Genomic DNA, 19,812 nt, shown 5'->3' with positions numbered 1-19,812 from the left:
GCATTCCAGACGAGTGTGAATTGCAGAGAAAGTAACTGAGCAGGAGAAGAAATTCTTGTTTATTTTCCTAGCTGTGAGTTTTGTAGGAATGGCCTCAGCAGGACTTCATGATCATGACAGATTGGATGGTGCATCCAACTACATTATTTGGAAGGCAAGGATGACCTTTCTATTAGATGAGCATAGTTTGAAGACGTATGCAGAAAGAGTTGTAGCAGAACTTACAGACCCGCAACAACTATAGAATTTCAGGAAGGAGATGGCCAAGGCGAAGTGGTTGATCCTTGATGGAGTTTGAGATCATATATTCTCGCACTTAGCGGCCAAGAATATGGCCAAATAAATGTGGAATTATCTCAACACTATGTCAGAATCCTTCTGAGAATCGAAAGATGTTCCTCAAGGAGAAGTTGAGAACAACTAGGATGCAAAAGGGAGGAGTTACCCCATAACTTAACAGAGTTTAGGATTTCCAAAATGAGCTTTTTGTCATAGGAGAGGCGCCACAAGACACTGAACTTTTGTGTGTAACCATCAATGGTTTCACAAAGGAGTGGGCTACTTTCATCCAAGGACTCACTGGATGAGATCAACTACTAGGGTAGGATCGATTATGGGAAAATTTCACACAAGAGGAGATGTGACTTGTTGTAGATAAGAGTAGTCCCGGTGGCATTAGCGTAGCATCGAAGAGTGTGGAGGAGGAGAATGTAGTCCTTGCATCGAAGGGAAAAGAAAAGAAGGGTCCCAATCAGGGACAAGGCTCGCAGGGAGGAGAGAAGAAAAAAAAGGACATATCGAAGGTCAAATGCTTCAGGTGTGGTGAGTTTGGTCACTATAGTACCCCGTGTCCTCAGAGGAAGAAGGACAAGAAGGAGAAGCAACAGAAGGCAGCATCTTCAGCAGAGATTGATCAATCATCCTCTAGGTTGGAGGAAGACTTCGCTTTGTATATACTTATATCTTCAAGAGAGAAGGGAGGCATTGAGCTCTAGACTCCAGAGTTGCGCACAGCTGGGAAGGATCCCTTGAGGGTAGCATCAGACAAATGCTTCCTCATGGATCAATACCTTTGTTATAGGGGCCCACAGTGTTCAGTAGCAGATGGATCAACGTCAGATGGCGCAGTCAGATCTTGAGGGACAGTTGTAGTACTAGTTTTAGTCAGATGGTGAGGAGCACAGTGCAGTGGCAGCGCAGACAGACTTAGTGGGCAGTGCAGAGACTGGTAGCAGTCAGTGACTTAGGAGACAATTGTAGTCCATAGACACAGTTGATTCAGATTTTTGTTCTTAGTTGCAGTAGTTGCAGCAACATGAGATCAGTTGCAACGTAGTGGCAGAGTTGGAAGCAGTACAGGTTGTACAGTGCGGTGCCAGCAATAACGCAGATGCAGATGTGGTTTAGCTACAGTGTGGCAGATGAATCATAGTTGTGTAGTAGTTGGTGGACATCGAAAGTTAGTCACAATAGTCAATCATCAGCAATGTGTATGGAGGATGTTATGGAGACAGGTTGAACACCTTCCTTGCTAAGAGGGAGTGTTAGTTTTTGTAGTATCGGATGGTGTTCTAGTCTCAAACTTTGTAGAGAGGCTAAAACACATGAGATATCTAGAACCCAGAAATAGTTTCTGGAAATTCCACCTAGAGACAGATCAATTAAATTCATTGATCGATAATTAAAAAAAGTCAGGGAAATCGATTAATTAGGAGGAATTAATTAAGAAATGTGAGAATTCTCTAGAAATTCACCTGGATCGACTCAAAGATGATCTTAGCCATTGATGAGGTTTTAATCATGGTCGTTGGTGAACCAACAAGAGATTATAAGAGGAGGTTGATGGGGTTGGAGTAAAAACACACTTGAGGTCGAGTTCCTTGGCAGAGATCGAACTTTCCCAGTTGTAGCAATTTAGCAAAGGAGAATTTGAGCCAGAGAGGGGACATAGAGATAGTGAAGAAAAACACAGTGAGTCCAAAGGAATATTTCTAGATCTGAGATGTAGCAGCAAGTCACAGGAGTATTCCACAGTGAGGATGCACAAAAGCTTCAGCAGAGAAATTCGATTTAGCTGAGAAGGAGATCGATTCAACTTCCAGAGGTCGGGAAAGTCTTCCAGAGGTTCGAAAAGCCATTTCTAGCAACATACATAGGTAGGACAACGTGATCTGAGAGGTTTTTCCAGCCACATGTGTAAGGCTTTGTGCAAAGGCGGCGTAGAAGGGCCTACGTAGGGTTTGGACGGCAAAATTTTCAAAGAAAACCAGTGCCGAGATTGCTTGTGGAGTGAGAATTTTTCTCTCCAATTATTTTTATTAGGTATTTATTGATTGGATAGCCAGTTGAGCATCCATAGATTGTACTCAGAATTTCACGGTTGCACAACAATAAAACTCTCATCTACTGCACCGGTTTTCCCGCATTGGTTTTTTCCGGCGACAATTGTCCAAAAATAATTGTGTCAATTTTATTATGTGTGTGCTAGCATTTTCTTAGTTTCCATAATATTATTTTCTCTAATGTTTTATGGTGAAAATTGCAATGATGATTTTATTCATTATTTGTCATAACAAATAAACTGCACTTAATTTTAATCAGTTAGAAGAATAATCTCTAGTTGTTGCAATAGATTGAAAATGTCATTCTATCTTCATCCACACCTAGGAAAACGGGAGATACCCAAAGTTACCATATCTTGCCCACTGGCGGGTAATTGTTGAGTTGTACTCCTTCAAAGTATAGGTTGATTTTTCCTTGAAAGATTCTGAAGTTATACCCTTACATCATGTTGATTTCGTAATTCCCAAAAAACACCTCAATTATGGTCATTTGTCGATCATGTGATACCACCCCCTTACAAGGGCATGTATTTTTGAACAAGATCTAGACCCAGAATGGCAACTCTTACCAAAACATTCCTCTGGTATTATATCATGATATCATCATCAAGACCCTAGAAAGAAATGCATGCACCCTACAATAGATCTCACATTTGAATATATACAAAGGTTGCAACCTCAAGATCAGCACCAAGGTGTATTTCTTCTTCACTATTCATTGTAGCAATAGGTCCTTAGCGCCTTTTATTATGTCTGCAAGGTTCATAACCTAGTCAGGTTTTTCTTCATCTATCATCAGAATCCCATTTCAAAAGTCTCCAGCCAAATGCCCTGACTATGATTATGAAAGGCCTCGTGCAATCTGCGATTACACACAAGAACTTGCAATCCAATCAATTTTGCATTAAGACTAGCGATGGATTATGTTGATAGTGCATCCCTTGCCAATTTGATCTTACCCTGATTATGTTTGAAATTGCCATCCTTTAGGCTGGGACTACAGGGGAAAGGACAAGATAGACATGGATATAGTAAAACAGGCAAGATTATTGCCAGCGTTTTAGCTACATGTAAGTTGAGTATACATCAAGTTGGAACTAGTATTGGTTGGTTTCATGTTTTCATTCATAACTTGGATTATTTAGACAAGGTATGTTAAACAAAGATTAGTATGTTAATCCAATTGCAACCAAAATGATGGACAACCCTTTGGCACAAAGGGAATGCAAAGAGAATGCCAATGTATAGGTATGTTGTCATAAAGTATACCAAGTAAGCATGAGGAGGATTTGTTGTGGATAGTTAGGGCATTAGTTGAGAAATGGCCTTTGTACATTGTGACCGAGTTCCCCACTTCCAATACATGGTAGTTAGAACATTCAATGCACAAACACTTCAGAATAACTTGAAAACAGGACATGTTGATCAAAGCAAAGGAATATGTACAAATTCATTGTTATACTCCACTAACTACTTAAATAAAATTCTTTTCAAATCATTGTGTGTCATTTTCATTTAAGTGGTTGAAGCCCTTCTTAGCACATGGCACATGTTTCACGTGTGAGCTCACTTTCACTTCAATTACAAGATTAGGGTAGTGTTCTAATAACTTCCATAGGTTCAAATCCATTGTTATACTCCATTAACTACTTAAATAAATTTATTTTATAATCTTTGTGTGTCATTTTCATTTAAGTGGTTGAAGTCCTTCTTAGCACATGGCACATGTTTCACATCTAAGCTCACTTTCACCTCAATTACAAGATTAGGATAGTGTTCTAATAACTTCTAGCAAGAAGCATGCAATATCAATATCTTGCCTTGTATAGAATACTCATAAGGCAAGGAGACTTAAAGCAAATTCATCCCTTTTCCTTGATGGAAAATGAAAATTAGTATTGATAGAAGTGCTAGTAGCATAAGCATTTTACGTGCCATTAGGATATATCACCAACACGTTACCAATGGTATCCTCTTACGGTTATATAACAGCCTAAGCGAACATGATAGTCATGTTGGTGATGAACAAATTGGCATTGGGAAGGGACATGAATATGCCCATGAAGCCTTAAATATATATGTAAAAACATTTGGTAATGCCTCTGCTATTCAAATCTTGCATTGTTTGCCATCAAAAGATCGAACAACTTATCGAACACAGTGGATAGAAAAGTTATTTTCTATGACCCTACTGAATTTTCTCGCCATACAGATTTGCGTATTGGACATCCTGATGTAAATTGTAGCATATGATTTTATTTTCCTTCTTAGAGGACTTGGATTTTTCCCCTTACAATGCTTATGCTCATGCTTGGAAAGGTAATCCTTGAATGGGTTACTTCAATACAAGTTGGTTCATGCTACACATAAGGGCATGTATATCATCCTTCGTATGTTGATCTGCTTCTTTGGGCTCGTCCTGGGGTCTTTTCTGGTTACATATCCTATCATATTTTGCAATTGAGGTTTGTTGGTTCCTTTATCTTACAGTGTAAGTCATCCCACAGATCTGAAGCATGGTCATGCAACCTTCAAACCCTGCTGGAGTATATGATATGTCTGCTAAAATTCGCTAGCGCAGTGCCTTCTAACACTGGTCCTTTACAATCCAACTTAGCAATAACATCGTCTTTAGACAACATTGTGAAAATACAGCAATAGCTACTCCTTTGGAAACTATTGTGAAAGATATTCTGACAAAACAACCTCAAGAGAAAGATTAAAGGAGCCATGTGCTTCACTTATTGCATAAGGTAATCCAGCTCACATCAATTCCTTCCTAGAATAAGGTGGAAGGTTAGGGTAATTGGAAAATATCACGACGTTGGCCATGTCTCCAACAATAACTTCAGCAAATCCATATGCCATGTTTTTATGTGTTTCATTCCATAAGACTTACAATAATGGCCTCATAGCAAAGGGCATAACTCAAGCTTTGTTCAAGCTTTTGATGTATTCATTTTTCTTTTCGTTCTTTTTTTATTTTATGTCTTATCTTTTGTATCCCTTACATTTTCCTTTTCCATTCTGAACTTTATATCTTCCTCTTTCCCTTTTACATATTTAGTTGCATCAACTTCAAGTGTATAGCTCTTCCTCATGGAACTATAAGGCATAGAAGTGTATAGCTCTTCCTCATGGAACTATAAGGCATGAACCTTTCTATGATATATGAGAACCAATAATGAGTGGGACCATGGAAATTAGGACACGTGAAAAGCGTTAAGAATGGATTGGGATATGAGTACATTATAACTTTTAATGCCTCCCCATTAGAACAACTCAACCCAAGAGTGACAATACTTGTCTAAAAGATGATGATGACCATCAAGGTGAAACAAGGCAAAAGGCACAAATTTAGAGCATCATGTTCCATCATCCAACTCCGCGAATGTTCACTACTTTCATGTCGGATATATAAAACATTGATATGAAACAATGAAAATATTACCTTATGTATGTAGTGCACCATGACCATCTAGTTTGAGTGCATTACATGTTAAACAATAATGTGGGAAGCATCATCAACTATCTATGGAGAACCATGGATGCCATTTGTGACTGTTGTCTCTGATCAAGAACATAGCAGAAACATCCCCTCTAGTTACCCCTAGATGTGACTGGATAACAAGTATCACTGACCTCAGCACTAAACAAATCAAAGTGAATTTTCATACCCAACATGCCCCTTGCCCCTTCTTCTGTTGAAGAGAAAAAAGCTAATGACCTTGCTTCCAAATCAATGAGTTGGAAGTTTCACTACAAAATAACATGTGATTTAATTCTATCAATATGCCAATCATGATTGTGTACTTTCCATAAATTCCAAACTGCTAATTTGAAGCAGCCAAGTTTGTTTATAAAGTTCATTTTATTGAAATTCAGAACTAACCTAGAATAAGAAATAGTGGTATTTAGTATTTACAAAGACTTCTAAGTTCAACTTTTGTTACATGCTATGCTTTTCGCTATAGTTCAGTTAAAGTATGTTGAGACCAAAATCTTGCCATAAAAAAACATTTGTCAGTTTTCTACTCAAATCCTTTTACTGTTATAACAAAAATCTTATTTTGTGGATGCTATGACAACTAAGAAGATATGTTCAACAATCTTGAATACAAGGCATGTTGGGTTCTACTTAAATATTGAGCCCCAGTCTCCCCCAACCCTCAAATCATCAATAGACTCTGATCTGACATTCACATTAAAGTGCAAGAAACAATTTAATATTCACTCTTAGTATGAAAAATCAATTTGATGACAATCTTTACTCACTATGCAAAGAATGAACTAGACACAAAAATGGTGGGGTGAATTCCATTTTGTACACAAATTGCTCAGCACAAACAATTTCTTTACAGCATGAACACTAAACTGCCTCTTCCATTATGTCGTGAAAATTTACCAAAAAAAACTTCCATGATACCTCTGCTATGTATATTTAGTCAACAATATGAAAGCTGTATGGTTAATACAGCACTTTGTCACTTTGTCAAATCAAGTGTAGGACAGATGCCTAATATCATGCACCATACAAATTGGAAGAAAATGGCACAAATAAGATTGCAAATTGCTGTAGAGTTCAACCAAAGTGTCCAGATTCAGAATTCAATCTAAGTTACAAAATACAAGCTGTGCAACTCTCTTAGCTCAAGCTAAGAAATAATAAAACTACACTCTCTAAGGCCCTTGGAGACAAAATAGTCACACAACCTTAACCAAATTCATTTACACCCAATTGCCCAAAATAATAGATGCTATTCTTTCAATAAATTACAGTTAGTATGACAAAATCCAACTCTTAATGTGTTTGACACCAATTATGCCTTAGTCAAGAGAATGGCCCTTTCAAGACAGCCAGCTCTCTACCACTGTAAAGCAACTATAAAAATTTAGTACTACTCAATTTGCATTTCAGACACCGTTAAACACAGTCAGTCAAGAGCAAGGCCTTTTCAAGACAGACTGCTTTCTACCTTCAAGACAGACTGCTTTCTACCGTCAGGTATTGCAATCAGAACTACAGGCTTTGATGGCCTCAAATAGGGCACGTCACATCGGAAATATCCTTTCCTTTCCAGCTGTAAAATCTCGCCTCTTTTTAGGTTACGCATATTTGCATCGCCTATAGCTAGACTTTCCCATCTTGTACATGGATTGAGAACTTCAAGAAAATTATCAGTTTCCTCGAGCTGCAAAATATAAGTCAAGCAATCTGAGAACAGTTGAAGTTCATAAAAATAAATTATTTTATATAAGAACAAAAATCACGTGTTTGCAGAAAAAATATAATAACACAAAGAAAACATTCACATATCCAGAAAATTAAAAAAATTGCATACAGAAGAGAGTAAAAAGCCTAAAATTTTCGTCAAATTCATTTTAATACAGCAATTCTTGTGTGAAAGGCAGCTAAAAGCCACTGCTGCTACAACTTTACAGCTGTGGAAAATAAGCAAGAAGAAAAAAAATCTATTAAGTAAAACAAATGGTAAAAAAGTACCTTCTTTTTAGTAATTAAATGATCAAGCTCAACAAGAGACAGATTCACCAGCTCAGATATATTTGGAAGCCAGGTAAGCTTTAACTTTGTTGTTTTGACGGAGCCTTCAAGATGCAGCACTCCATTAAGATGTATAATGGTGCCATTCTTGTCCTTTTCAACATGTTGTATGATGGCATTGCCCCAATCCATCAGTGTTACCTCTTCGCCTTCTGAGACAGCAGCTGCATCAGCACCATCCAGCCAGATTTCTTTTGTGTAAGTAGTTGCTTTTTTCCCAGCTCCTTCATACTTTTTATGTCGGGGTGCAATTCTAACAAAAGGTTCTTCAGGCCCATTTGTTAAGCACAAAATCACGCGACCTTCTTGAAAAACAGCAGTGTGTCTTGGACATATAGGATCAATAATTTTCTTATTCATTGTCCAAAGCTTGTCCCACTCCATAAGGTTGAGATTTTTCGATGCTCCCTGAAGCAATGGCAGAAAACAAATTTATAAATGTTTAACCAATTCCAGGAGATAAGATAGAGTGAGTCAATCAGAAACTGATAACAAGAAGAGGCAAACTAGAACAATCCTATAGCAAAGGAACTCTAATATATAGCCTTACTTGAGAGAGAATAAACTGCTTCAAGGCCTCCACAGTCAAGCCTCTTCGTATTATTCCTTGCACTGTTGGGAACCGAGGATCATCCCAACCCTCTACTTTACCGTTATCTACAAACCATTGTAACTTTCGCTTGCTCAAAAGTGTGTAAACAAAATTTAAACGACTAAAATCCCATACATGGACCTTGGGCAAACCCATATCCTGTAAGACTTGATAGTACTGTTCATTGCGATCATGGTATTCACTTGAACGAAGAGCATGTGTCACACCCTCAATACTATCAACATATGGGCATGCAAAGTCATACGTTGGATAAACTTTGTACTTGGACCCAACACGATGATGAGATGTAGGATTGCATCTATAATAAACAGGATCCCTAAGTGACTTATTTGCAGCCTGCATATCCATCTTCCCTCTAAGACAGCATTGCTTGCCCCTCTCAGACCCAGCAACCATTTCTTTCCACAAAGCCATATTTTGCTCCACGCTATTATTCCTATTCACTGACTCAATTCCATCCATTCTCTCCTTCTGCATCTGCTCTCGGGGTGTGTCATCTACATAGGACTTTCCCTCAGATATTAGTTTCTCAGCCATCTCCATTAACTGCGGAAAATAATCTGAAGTATATGTGGGTCCTTCTCCTTTGATACCGAGTGTATCCAAATCATTTAGAATATTCTCAACAAATTCATTACTCTCTTTAGCAGGGTTCGTGTCATCAAAGCGTATGATTAAGCGCCCTTTATACCTCTGAGCAAAGTATTGGTTTAAAAGAGCAGCCTTTGCATGCCCAATATGGAGATAACCACTTGGCTCAGGAGGGAAACGTGTACACATGTTTCCTATTTCAGCATCTGGCAGATCAATGTCAAAGGAACCCTCTGCTTTTTCTATTTCATTGTTTTCACCTTTGATCCCAGTACCATCATTCTCTTTCTTATTCACCAACCCCGGCTTGCCAATTCCTCGTCTGCCTACATATTTTTGAATTACTTCACTCAGTACTGGATATTCTGACAATATTGAATTGTACCACCGGACTAGATTCTGAAACTTCTTTGATTTACCGATACTTTCCCATCTTTGCCCAGTGCCTGAGAACAAGAGAAGCCAAAAGTTTCATGATACATCTATCATTCTGGATTTGTCTCTGCCTTGTAGTAAAACAAAAATATGTATATATAGACCAGCCTATATGCAATTGATGGGCAATAAATTCACATAACTTGTAAGAGAGCAAGAGATACAAACTAGTCCTGCGTGTGCAATGCCCTATGTATATGACCAACATGTGCATCAACTGATGATGAACTCATAAAAATAGATGCCTACAAATATATAAATGACCACTAATAAATAGCATACCTGCTAGACCAGACCAAACTGCTATATCAGCTACAGATAAACTATACCCAACCACAAAAGTCCGCAGTGACAGATAATTATCCACATAAGTACAAGATTTTTCAAATTCAGCTCCAGCCGAAAAGACATTGGCGTATTCCAGCCATTCATCAATCTGGGATAATATCATACATTGATCAAATCAATTTCTAGCATTGCTTAAAAAATACATAGGAAGCACTCAGACACTCATAACATTGTTGCAACAAATATATAGAAAGAACTTAGCCAAATGAATATGCATATATATATATAGCCCCAAGGGGTAAACTTGAGCTGTTAATTATATTTCTGTACATCTCAATTCCAGAAAATTCACTTCAATAACCACTGTGGAATGTAATTAGCTAATCCCTAGATAAAAGGACAATGTAGAAATAAGAAATAGTGAAAATTGAATTATGAACAATCAAATATTTCTAAAGGGAGTAATAATTTTATTGGCTTAGGTTGCAACCAAGAAGGACTAGAAGTACAGTTTTCAATGTGCAAGGATGTACAACTAGACAAGGAAATGCTAAACAAGAGGAACTAGTCAAAACGTCAAGCAGTAGTCACAAGAAATGGAGTCTGAGAAAACTAATAGGATAAAAAAATTCATTAAATAGAGAAATGGCAAAGAGAATCACCTGAGCTGTCGCAAACGCATCACGGTTGTAAAAGTCAGGGACACTTGCAATGCGGCCAAGGTATCTTAATAATATTCCGGTTCCATGAAATTCTTCTCTGTAACAAGCACACAAGTAATCTTATGAACTCAAGTAATTCCATGTGCAACAATAAAACCCCTCATCGCAATACTGAGCATCTCAGGCTCATTCACTTCTGTAATCCAGTCTCTTTAGAGCCCTTGGCTCATAAAAGATAAAATGGTCATAAAGTTCAATCAAATATGAGAAGATCTGAAAGAACTGTATATTTAACTAATAAGAAACATATCCCTGCTTCAGAACCTTTTTAATTTTCAAAAACACTTCAGTGAAGTCTTATACTGTCCATGAATACTTATGCTAAAATGCAGCCTCCAGCTTAAATATAAAACAAGTATGGTAAACAAGGAATCATAGTTCAGAATAGATGTTAATAACACGGTAACAGAACTGTAAAAGAATCATGCATATATGCAAACACAGCAAAAGATACAAAAGTATAATTCTCAAAACAGAAGAAAACATAATATAAACTATAGGAGCATACCCAGAAGGAAAGGAGAATGTTGGTGGTGACCCCGAAGGAAGCTTGGGATCAGCATTTATCGATATACCCGCAACTGCTGCTGTAGCAAAGACGGAAAGGGGTGGAGCTTCTTCTGCATATGCCAAAGCCACCTCCATTCTGTATGCACCAGATCATATACTCATTGTCATTCCCACAAGAGTTAAAGAAATGAAATAAGATGTCAATACTGCAAAACAAAAGACCAAAAAAGCAAGGAATGTGCAGTGTTTCAAAATTCATAGGCAACAAAAATCTCGGCACCAGATATGAAGCTCAAATCTCCCTCTTTGTTCTGCAGGAAGGATATATTTTCAATAAGTTTTGCAACAGCAAAATACTTCATAAAAATGTAAGTTCCAGGGCATGGATTTGGTCAAGCATTAAATTTCTTATATGGCATCATGTCATTCATCAAATATCCTTCCATTATTATATAAGTGGCTAATGCAAATAGTCAAATGGGGTTATCTCAGGTGGTTAGGTAGAATGGTTGTTATCTCCCCTACACAGGTTCAATTCCCCGCGAGTAACACGATGATGAGAAATATTGTTGTAATGGCTATGTGCCTATGAATATTGTTGTATTGTCCCTCACTCTCACCCTCAGACTGAGAGAGAGGATGATTTCCCTAGATAAAAAGGTAGCTAATGCAAATAACATAAAACCCCCACAGCAGAGTGCAACCTTGCACAAGCAATGAGCAGCAAAAATCTATCCCAGAGCAATTCTGAGTGTGACATGTGCAGACAGGTAGGACAGGCTGATGCATCAGCGATCTGTTGTAGATGTGTAGGTTAAATAACAGTTGACGCAATCAAAGTTGATAATAGGTTGGAGTGCATCATGCCAGAGTGGTCAGGAGCAGTTGTCCTCAATGCAACAGAGAAAACAAATTGAAAATCAACCTGTAGTATGTTCTCTACAGTGGTATTAGATTTGTTTGAAGCATGATAAGCACAGTGCAAAGATCTAATTCTCATTGGTGGTTGTGATCGGCAGGTAGCAGAGCATTGTTCCTCTTGAGACAAATACCACTCTTGAGTAATCATCCCCCATAACATTATTATAGGGCACCCTAAGTTCCTTATGGCAGTTTAACCATCTAAAACCTAACCTTAATACTACATTGGTCACTTATCATTAACATTTATAGTGACCATATTACATAAACATCTATTCTCGTGTTATACTTTAACACTCACCAAATTCAGTAATATAGTCGTACTCGATGAAACTGCCATGGATGACCTTCACTATGCTATTTGGAGCACTTGCATTACCAAATAATTTTGTACTCCATCACCATCCTTGATTTACTAACGAAATATTAAAGTACAATGATTCAAAACTATTCAATAAGACCGTTTCTAAATAGGGAAAAGAAACGACCATGCACTTATGGAAGATAGAAGATTCAAAGGTTCATAAGAAGTCAACAAAAATAACACCACAACTAGAGTCGCATATTTTTATTAATCCTTTCAATATTAACATAATTTCTTCGACAAGACATCCTCCAAAACCTTAAAAATTAAAAACAAATAGTCAACAAAGCCAAGTAGGACTACATCAAATGAAAATCAACGAAGGTATTAAGGACTCATTAAAGCTACCAAGTGGCAAACAAGCAAGTATAGAGTCCAAATATTCAACTTGAAGAAAACTCAATCTTTGTTCAACCCGGGTCGATTTGGCCAATATATTAACTTCATAATTTACAGTTGGGATTTTCCTACAAGATATATCCTAGCCATATCAGTGTAAGATACCTATCCTTGACATATTAATGCAATATACATATCCTAGTCATATCTGAGATGTATCCTAGCCATATCCAATCCGCATTCAATTTTGTATCTGTATCGAATATGGGATATACTGTCCCCAAGACCCTGCAAAGACATATCCAATAACTTAGGATGGAATTCAATGCATGTGTCTCAATAATTTGACTACTACAATCATGTTGCAAATGAAATTTTGCTCATCAACATAGGGAAAAAGAGAGCACACATATTTATAAACATGTGTATTGTAATGTTAATGTTGAATATTATAACATGTGACGAAAGTGTAAAATGTAATATGTAAAAGGTGGGTGGTTAAACCACCATAACCACAAAAGGATGCTATAAATATGAGATGAGAAATGATATACCTTGAGTGCGAGAGATGTAACATTAATGTAGCATAACACTCCTAATGTATATTGAATGAGTACGCAATCCCCAAAAACGACAAGGTATCAAAGCAACTCGATTCAAGTGGAACTAGAACCAAAGGGCAGAGAACCAAGATGTGCACAAGAAGTTGTGCTAGGAAAGTCCCAACTTCAAAACGAATAAAGAAGACAAGCCGATATGCAAAGGCAAGATGGTTTTTCTTTAAAAAATAAGCGGTAAATACTAAATATATTAAACTTTTGAAGGCGGTAAAACTTCGGAATTTTAAATCCATATAATAAAAGATCTCGAAGCCTCTCAATGTCGAACAGGCAACAAAAACATGGGTGTGTTGGAATTTGGAACCACATATGAAGTCATCAATTTTGAAGGTTTGGAGGCATAGCAAAAAAAAAGTAAAAGTACAAAATTTACAGATTGACACATGCAAAACATTAGTTTTCAACTTGTGGAAGGACAATAGAGAACATGAAAAGAACATCAGATTATAAACAGTCGAGAACAAGAACAATGCAGAGAGGGGTCACCCTTGGGGCCAGCGTAGTAATGCATCAAAAATGCTCAGAGACCCAAACTGAAAGCTAAGAATAGATGATTCGATACCCAAATTGCAAACTCAACAAAAGCATACAAAAATGCTAAACAATCAAAGTTTATTATGCTCACAAAAGTTAGGGCACAAACACATCAAACACATCCATCCACATGTTTGCTTTTGGGGTTATTTCAAATCACCAAATGCTAGTACCTTGGCAGTACTTCATGGACATATAGACCTTGGTTAGAGTACTAGCATGAGGTTGTTATCCTAATGTGAGAAGCTTGTCGCCTAATTAGATGTGAACCTTGTTGTCACCTAAAGTGTACACCTAAGGCGCAACATTCAGGGCAGGGACTGTCACTCTGAACCCTGCCCTCTTCGTTCTAGCTATCTCCTAGGCAAGCTAAGGGGGACAGTCCCTATAGGTGGAAAGCGAAAGGGAAACTTTATTGAAAATCAACAAGTTCTAAGAGATGCAACTACTCATCAATGTAACTTGATTAAAATTAGGTGCCACACCTGATTACTGAGCAATGTGAGATATATCTGATTAGATTATTTATAAGACACTTGAATTATGAAAGAAATGATAGACCAGTGCCTTAACTGAGCAATGTGAGATATATATGATTAGATTATTTATAAGACACTTGAATTATGAAAGAAATGATAGACCAGTGCCTTAACGCTTAAATTGCAAATTAGAAACACCTACAAGTGAAATGTCAAGTTACAAGATAGGTAACTGCTGCAAGAAGAATGTTAGCACCAAAAAACAATGAGCAGTGAATTATTAGCGAACAATGACACTATCAACAAGCACACCAGTGCAAATATAAATCACTCGCAAACCCAATTGTCAATGATCAAGATGCAAGATCTAATGGGAAATGCAAATCTTAGCTAGTCAACTAATTTAACAAGCTGCCTTTTAAGGGAAACAAGTCCAGCCTCAAAGTGCCAATGGTAATCCTAGTCGAATCAACAGGGATCTTTACATGCAAGATGCTTTTTTATGAGCAGTAAAGAGAGCAATCTTTGGACTAGCAACAAAATTCAATTATGTATTTGAAATGAAACCAAGTTTGCCTCTGAATGAAACAGTGCCAAGGCCTAGATGCCAATGACGATCTTTTGTTTTCTTAGACAGTTAGGAACAGCACTTAAACGAGACAGCTTACACGGAGCAGAAACACTTTTAAATTAGTAACAAATTTTGAACGAGTGTTTTAAAGAAGACCAAGTATCATTATAAGTAAAGAACTAATTTTCAATGGTCTGCTGTCAAGATTTTAATACCACAGATTACAAGGTCTTTTCTTAGAGATAGGAAAATGAGTTTTAATTTGTTTAAGAACTCAGTCCATGCAATTTCAAAGAAATGCTTCAGAATTTTCTTATGATTATTGTGTAGTATGCTTAGTGTTTTAAGGTTTAGTTTTTTAGGATTAAGATCTGCAAATGAAGCTTTCAGTTCAGACTTACTTGACCGAGTGCCTTTGATGGTTGGTGTGCCAATGCAAGCACCAGATCCAATTGTTTTCAGGCCACCAATGAGTTCTGGAAAAATCCTTTAAAGAAACAAATATGCTGCCTTTACACAGACCCAAATTGTCAGTCTTAAAAAGAGGTCTGATCACTGTAGGTTGAAATTTTCCGGCAAAACAAAAGATTAATCCTTTAAAGGACTCCTCATTGAGTTCAAGTTTCCCAACAGAATAAAGAATTACTTTTATCACCAGAATTAGAATGAGAGGAACTCCTTTGACAGAAGAAAGAGTTCTTCGAACTCAAGAAGCTTGATGAATATGCATTCAATTGTAGTTCGAATAGGGAAAATGAGGAAAGAAATGAGGAAAACATTTAGTTATACATTGACCAAGAAAAGCATATAACTGATTGAAAACTAAATTCACATGCACAATTAACAACACAGAATTTACGTGGTAAAACCTTGACAGGGTGTCAAGGAAACATCCACAAGGCAAGGGATTGGATTCTCTATTCAATCAATAATGATTCTCCATGATTACATTTCTCGGGCATTCACTAGTTTTATACAAGCCTCCTCCGTTACATAACTGTTGTTTCGGTATAAAACTAACTAGTAGTAACTAATACAATTATTACTCATATTTACATAATTCATTGTCAAACTTCCAACAAACTCCACCTTGACAACAATTTTCCTAATCCCTTGCCCATGCCCATTCATCATCTTTTCTGCAAGCCAAGAGAAGCTAAACACCATCGCAGCTTCTCTACTGTAACTGGTTTTGTGAATATGTCTGCACAATTCTCTCGCGTATGGACCTTTTGAAGAGCTACTTTTCCGCCATCAATCACATGTCTCAGAAAATGATACCTTACATCAATGTGCTTGGTTCTGCTGTGATAAGCAAGATTTGTAGCCAAGTGAATAGCACTTTGACTGTCACAAAGTACATTCACTTTCTCCTGCGTCCTTCCAATCTCATCAAGCAAACCCTTTAACCAGATTGCTTCTTTACTGGCACCTGAAGCAGCTATATATTCTGCTTCGGTAGTGGACAATGCAACTGTTTCTTGAAGCTTTGACATCCAACTAATTGCTCCACATGCAAGAGTAAAGACATAACCTGTAGTAGATCTTCTTTTGTCCAAATCACCTGCATAATCATCATCTACATATCTGCAGACCGATCCTTCACCACCACTAAAGATGATGCAATGGTCACTTGTGCCTCTTAGATATCGAAGCACCCATTTCACTACTTGCCAATGTTCTTTACCTGGATTTGCCATGAACCTGCTGACAACTCCAACTGCATGTGAAATGTCAGGTCTTGTAGATACCATCGCATACATTAAGTTGCCTACAGCATTTGCATATGGTACATGAGACATATACTGCTTTTCTTCATCAGTTCTAGGACTCAAAACCGAAGAAAGCTTAAAATGGGAAGCTAATGGAACATTAACAGGTTTCACATTGTTCATACAGAACTTTTCAAGTACTTTCTCCACATACTTCTGTTGTGATAACCAAAGCTTACCATTTTTCCTGTCTCTGTGTATCTCCATGCCCAAGATATGTTTTGCTGCTCCAAGATCCTTCATATCAAACGTCCTAGAGAGCTGAGCCTTTAACCTATTGATCTCTTCCATGCTTTTGCTTGCAATAAGCATATCGTCAACATACAAAGCTAAGATAATGAATATGCCATTGAAACTTTTGAAGTATACATAATGATCATACTCACTTCTTATAAACTTCTGGCTCACCATGAAGGAATCAAACTTCTTGTACCATTGTCTGGGAGACTGCCTCAGACATACAATGATTTCCTGAGCTTGCAAACTAATCTTCTGTTGCGACCTTGTACAAAACCTTATGGCTGTTCCATATATATCTCTTCATTCAAATCACCATGTAGGAAAGCTGTTTTAACATCTAACTATTCCAAAGAGCAAAATTGCTCTTGCCGGTGAATTTCTCCACCTCGAATTTTGCATTCGACATCTTGGCCATTTTTCCTTCCTAGGGTTTCAGTCTTTAGTCTAGGGTTTCAATCTTTATTCTTTCAACTAGGGTTTATATTTTTTCTTTCTTAAAAAAAAAAAATAATTCCCTTTTTTTTTTAAATAACCCTTCAATAGACTTTTCTTTCAAATTAATGAAAAAAAAACCCTTTGATTTTTTTTTATTTTTATTTTCCTTCCTTCAATTTAAATAAATCCACCCCTTTGTCTTTCACAAATTTCTGGAAAAAGAAATTTCTTGGATTTCTTTGATTTTCTTCCCTCCAAATTCAAATTTCTGGGAAGAATTCTCAAACAAAAAAAACATTACCCAGTTCCACAAGCCAGGCCTCTGGCAGCACGCAACAGAGGGCACTTCGGTTCTACTTGACGAGGACAGTGAGCAGCTTCCTTGCACGACTGAGCCTTCACGCAGGCACCTTTACGCTCCTTAAGTAGAGACAACAGCAGCTTTCCTGGCCTTCACACATAGACAACAACAGCCTTCATGCACGCAACAGGTCCACGGCTTCCTCCTCACGCTGCAGTCAACGCAGCCCTTCAACAGTTACGCAGAGGTCACGCCACGTAGCAACATCATTTCTGCTCCAGCACGCAAACAGCAATGGAGTTAACGCAAAGGGTTTTGGCAAACACGCTCTGGTCTTCACGCAGGCCACGCGGGCAACAACCTCTGGTCTTCACGCAGGCCACGCGGGCAGCAACTTCTGGTCTGGCAGTGTTCTTGCATGCAGATTGGTCACATAACACGCAGCAATGGCCAGCTCTGGTCTTCCAGCAAGGGTTTGCGCAGGTTCGTCCTCCTCTCGTTCACGCAGGGCAGATTCGTCGTCCTCTCCTTCATGCAGGCAGATGGGCTTCTCCACGAAGGCAGTGAACCTCTTCTCAAGCAGGTCTGGCAGCGAACCTCTCCTTCACGCAGGTAGTTTGCTCTGATACACAGTTCTGGCACGCTCTACGCTCAGCCACACACTCAACCACACAGTGATCCAGTTGCTCTACGCTGAAATTGTTTTTTCACCACAGGCAAATTCACGCTCACGCTCTGATACCATTTGTAGTTCAAATAGGGAAAATGAGGAAACAAATGAGGAAAACATTTAGTTATACATTGACCAAGAAAAGCATATAACTGATTGAAAGCTGAATTCACATACACAATTAACAACACAGGATTTACGTGGTAAAACCTTGACAGGGTGTCAAAGAAACATCCACGGGGCAAGGGATTGGATTCTCTATTCAATCAATAATGATTCTCCATGATTACATTTCTCGGGCATTCACTAGTTTTATACAAGCCTCCTTCGTTACATAACTACTGTTTCTGTATAAAACTAACTAGTAGTAACTAATACAAATTATTACTCATATTTACATAATTCGTTGTCAAACTTCCAACATCAATTTATTGTTTGCAGCCAAACCTAAAGGGGACTCCTAGGCCTTGCAAATGACCAGATCTGGAAGAGTTTAGCTACAAGCCTTACCAAATGGTAAAAAAATATTGAGAATGAGTCTGCAAAAAACCAGGGGTAACCTAAAGATTAGAAGTGCCAAATACAATCCCCAAAAAACAAATGCTTTAAGAACCCTGCAACAAATTATATGTAGTGAATATTTTAGAGGCCAAAAGGCCTGCGGCTTCCTTGAAGCAAATGGTCAAAAAGCCTACAACCAAAAACAATTCAGATAGTAAACCCCTTAAAGATTATGAGATAAGGTCTGTCCAAAAAGCCAAATTTTAGCGTTAAAACAAATTATATATCAACGTATAAGCCCTCTGAGTGCCTGCGGCTTCCTTGACAAGCATTAACAGGTTGTGGTTATGGTAATTGAGGCCCAATAGGTTTGCGGTTAAGCTTAGACGAGCTAGAGAAACAAGCGGTTTAGCCAATCAAAATTTCAAATCAAACTTTAAGCTCCAAAATCTCTATGTACCCTGCCAAACTGAAACTCCAATCAGATTTAAAAATGAGAAAAAATTCACAAAGGAAATTAAAGATTTGAACTCCTGCAAAATCGAATCCTGAAGTGGAAAATGTGGGTATCAAACCCTTGCGGCTGAGGCAAATAGGCCCTTAAAGTATGCAATGTCTGCCCTTTAAACCCTAGCCATGAGACTGGGTGAAGGCTAAGCCCATCCTCCTACTCGAGGGAGGTAAAGAAATGCACGTGCAGATCAAAAAATACATTGCTCCCTTTTACATTTGCTACATGAATATATTTAAAGATTAAATAAAAAATCTTAAAAAAAACACTTACAAATATTTACCAAGCTTAAGAGACATAGTAAAATATTTACAAGTTTAAAATAATAAATTTCAAATATTATTATTTACAAAAATTTACAATGAAATATTTCAAATACTATTTGCAGAGTATGAAATATTAAAAAAAAATAATAATAATATTTACAAATTTACGAGGGTGGTTCTGGCAGCTGGCGCAGAGCCAGATCTAGGCCTGTAGGGCCGAGGAC

At 37.7% G+C, this 19,812-nt stretch overlaps 1 protein-coding gene across 4 annotated transcripts in view; it reads right to left on the bottom strand.

Moving 5' to 3' along the window:
• Positions 1 to 6,891: 6,891 nt before the first annotated feature.
• Positions 6,892 to 19,812, bottom strand: part of LOC149204010 (glutamate--tRNA ligase, cytoplasmic-like) — a 67,311-nt gene continuing 54,390 nt past the window's right edge. For all 4 annotated transcript variants that reach the window (XM_089394617.1, XM_089394616.1, XM_089394615.1 and 1 more), the window contains exons 3-8: positions 11,063 to 11,200; positions 10,495 to 10,591; positions 9,827 to 9,980; positions 8,456 to 9,555; positions 7,846 to 8,313; positions 6,892 to 7,534 (exon numbers count right to left, since the gene is read on the bottom strand). In XM_089394617.1, coding sequence (XP_089250743.1) covers positions 7,298 to 7,534; positions 7,846 to 8,313; positions 8,456 to 9,555; positions 9,827 to 9,980; positions 10,495 to 10,591; positions 11,063 to 11,199 — 2,193 coding nt within the window. In that variant the 5' untranslated portion in view covers position 11,200 and the 3' untranslated portion in view covers positions 6,892 to 7,297. The remainder of the gene's footprint in view (positions 7,535 to 7,845; positions 8,314 to 8,455; positions 9,556 to 9,826; positions 9,981 to 10,494; positions 10,592 to 11,062; positions 11,201 to 19,812) is intronic.

This window comes from Pinus tabuliformis, chromosome 1_2, assembly GCF_031772625.1.
Source record: "Pinus tabuliformis cultivar Carrire ecotype Pingquan chromosome 1_2, CPIR1, whole genome shotgun sequence".
Classification (NCBI taxonomy): Eukaryota; Viridiplantae; Streptophyta; class Pinopsida; order Pinales; family Pinaceae; genus Pinus; species Pinus tabuliformis.
This window is presented reverse-complemented; position numbering and strand designations above follow the sequence as displayed.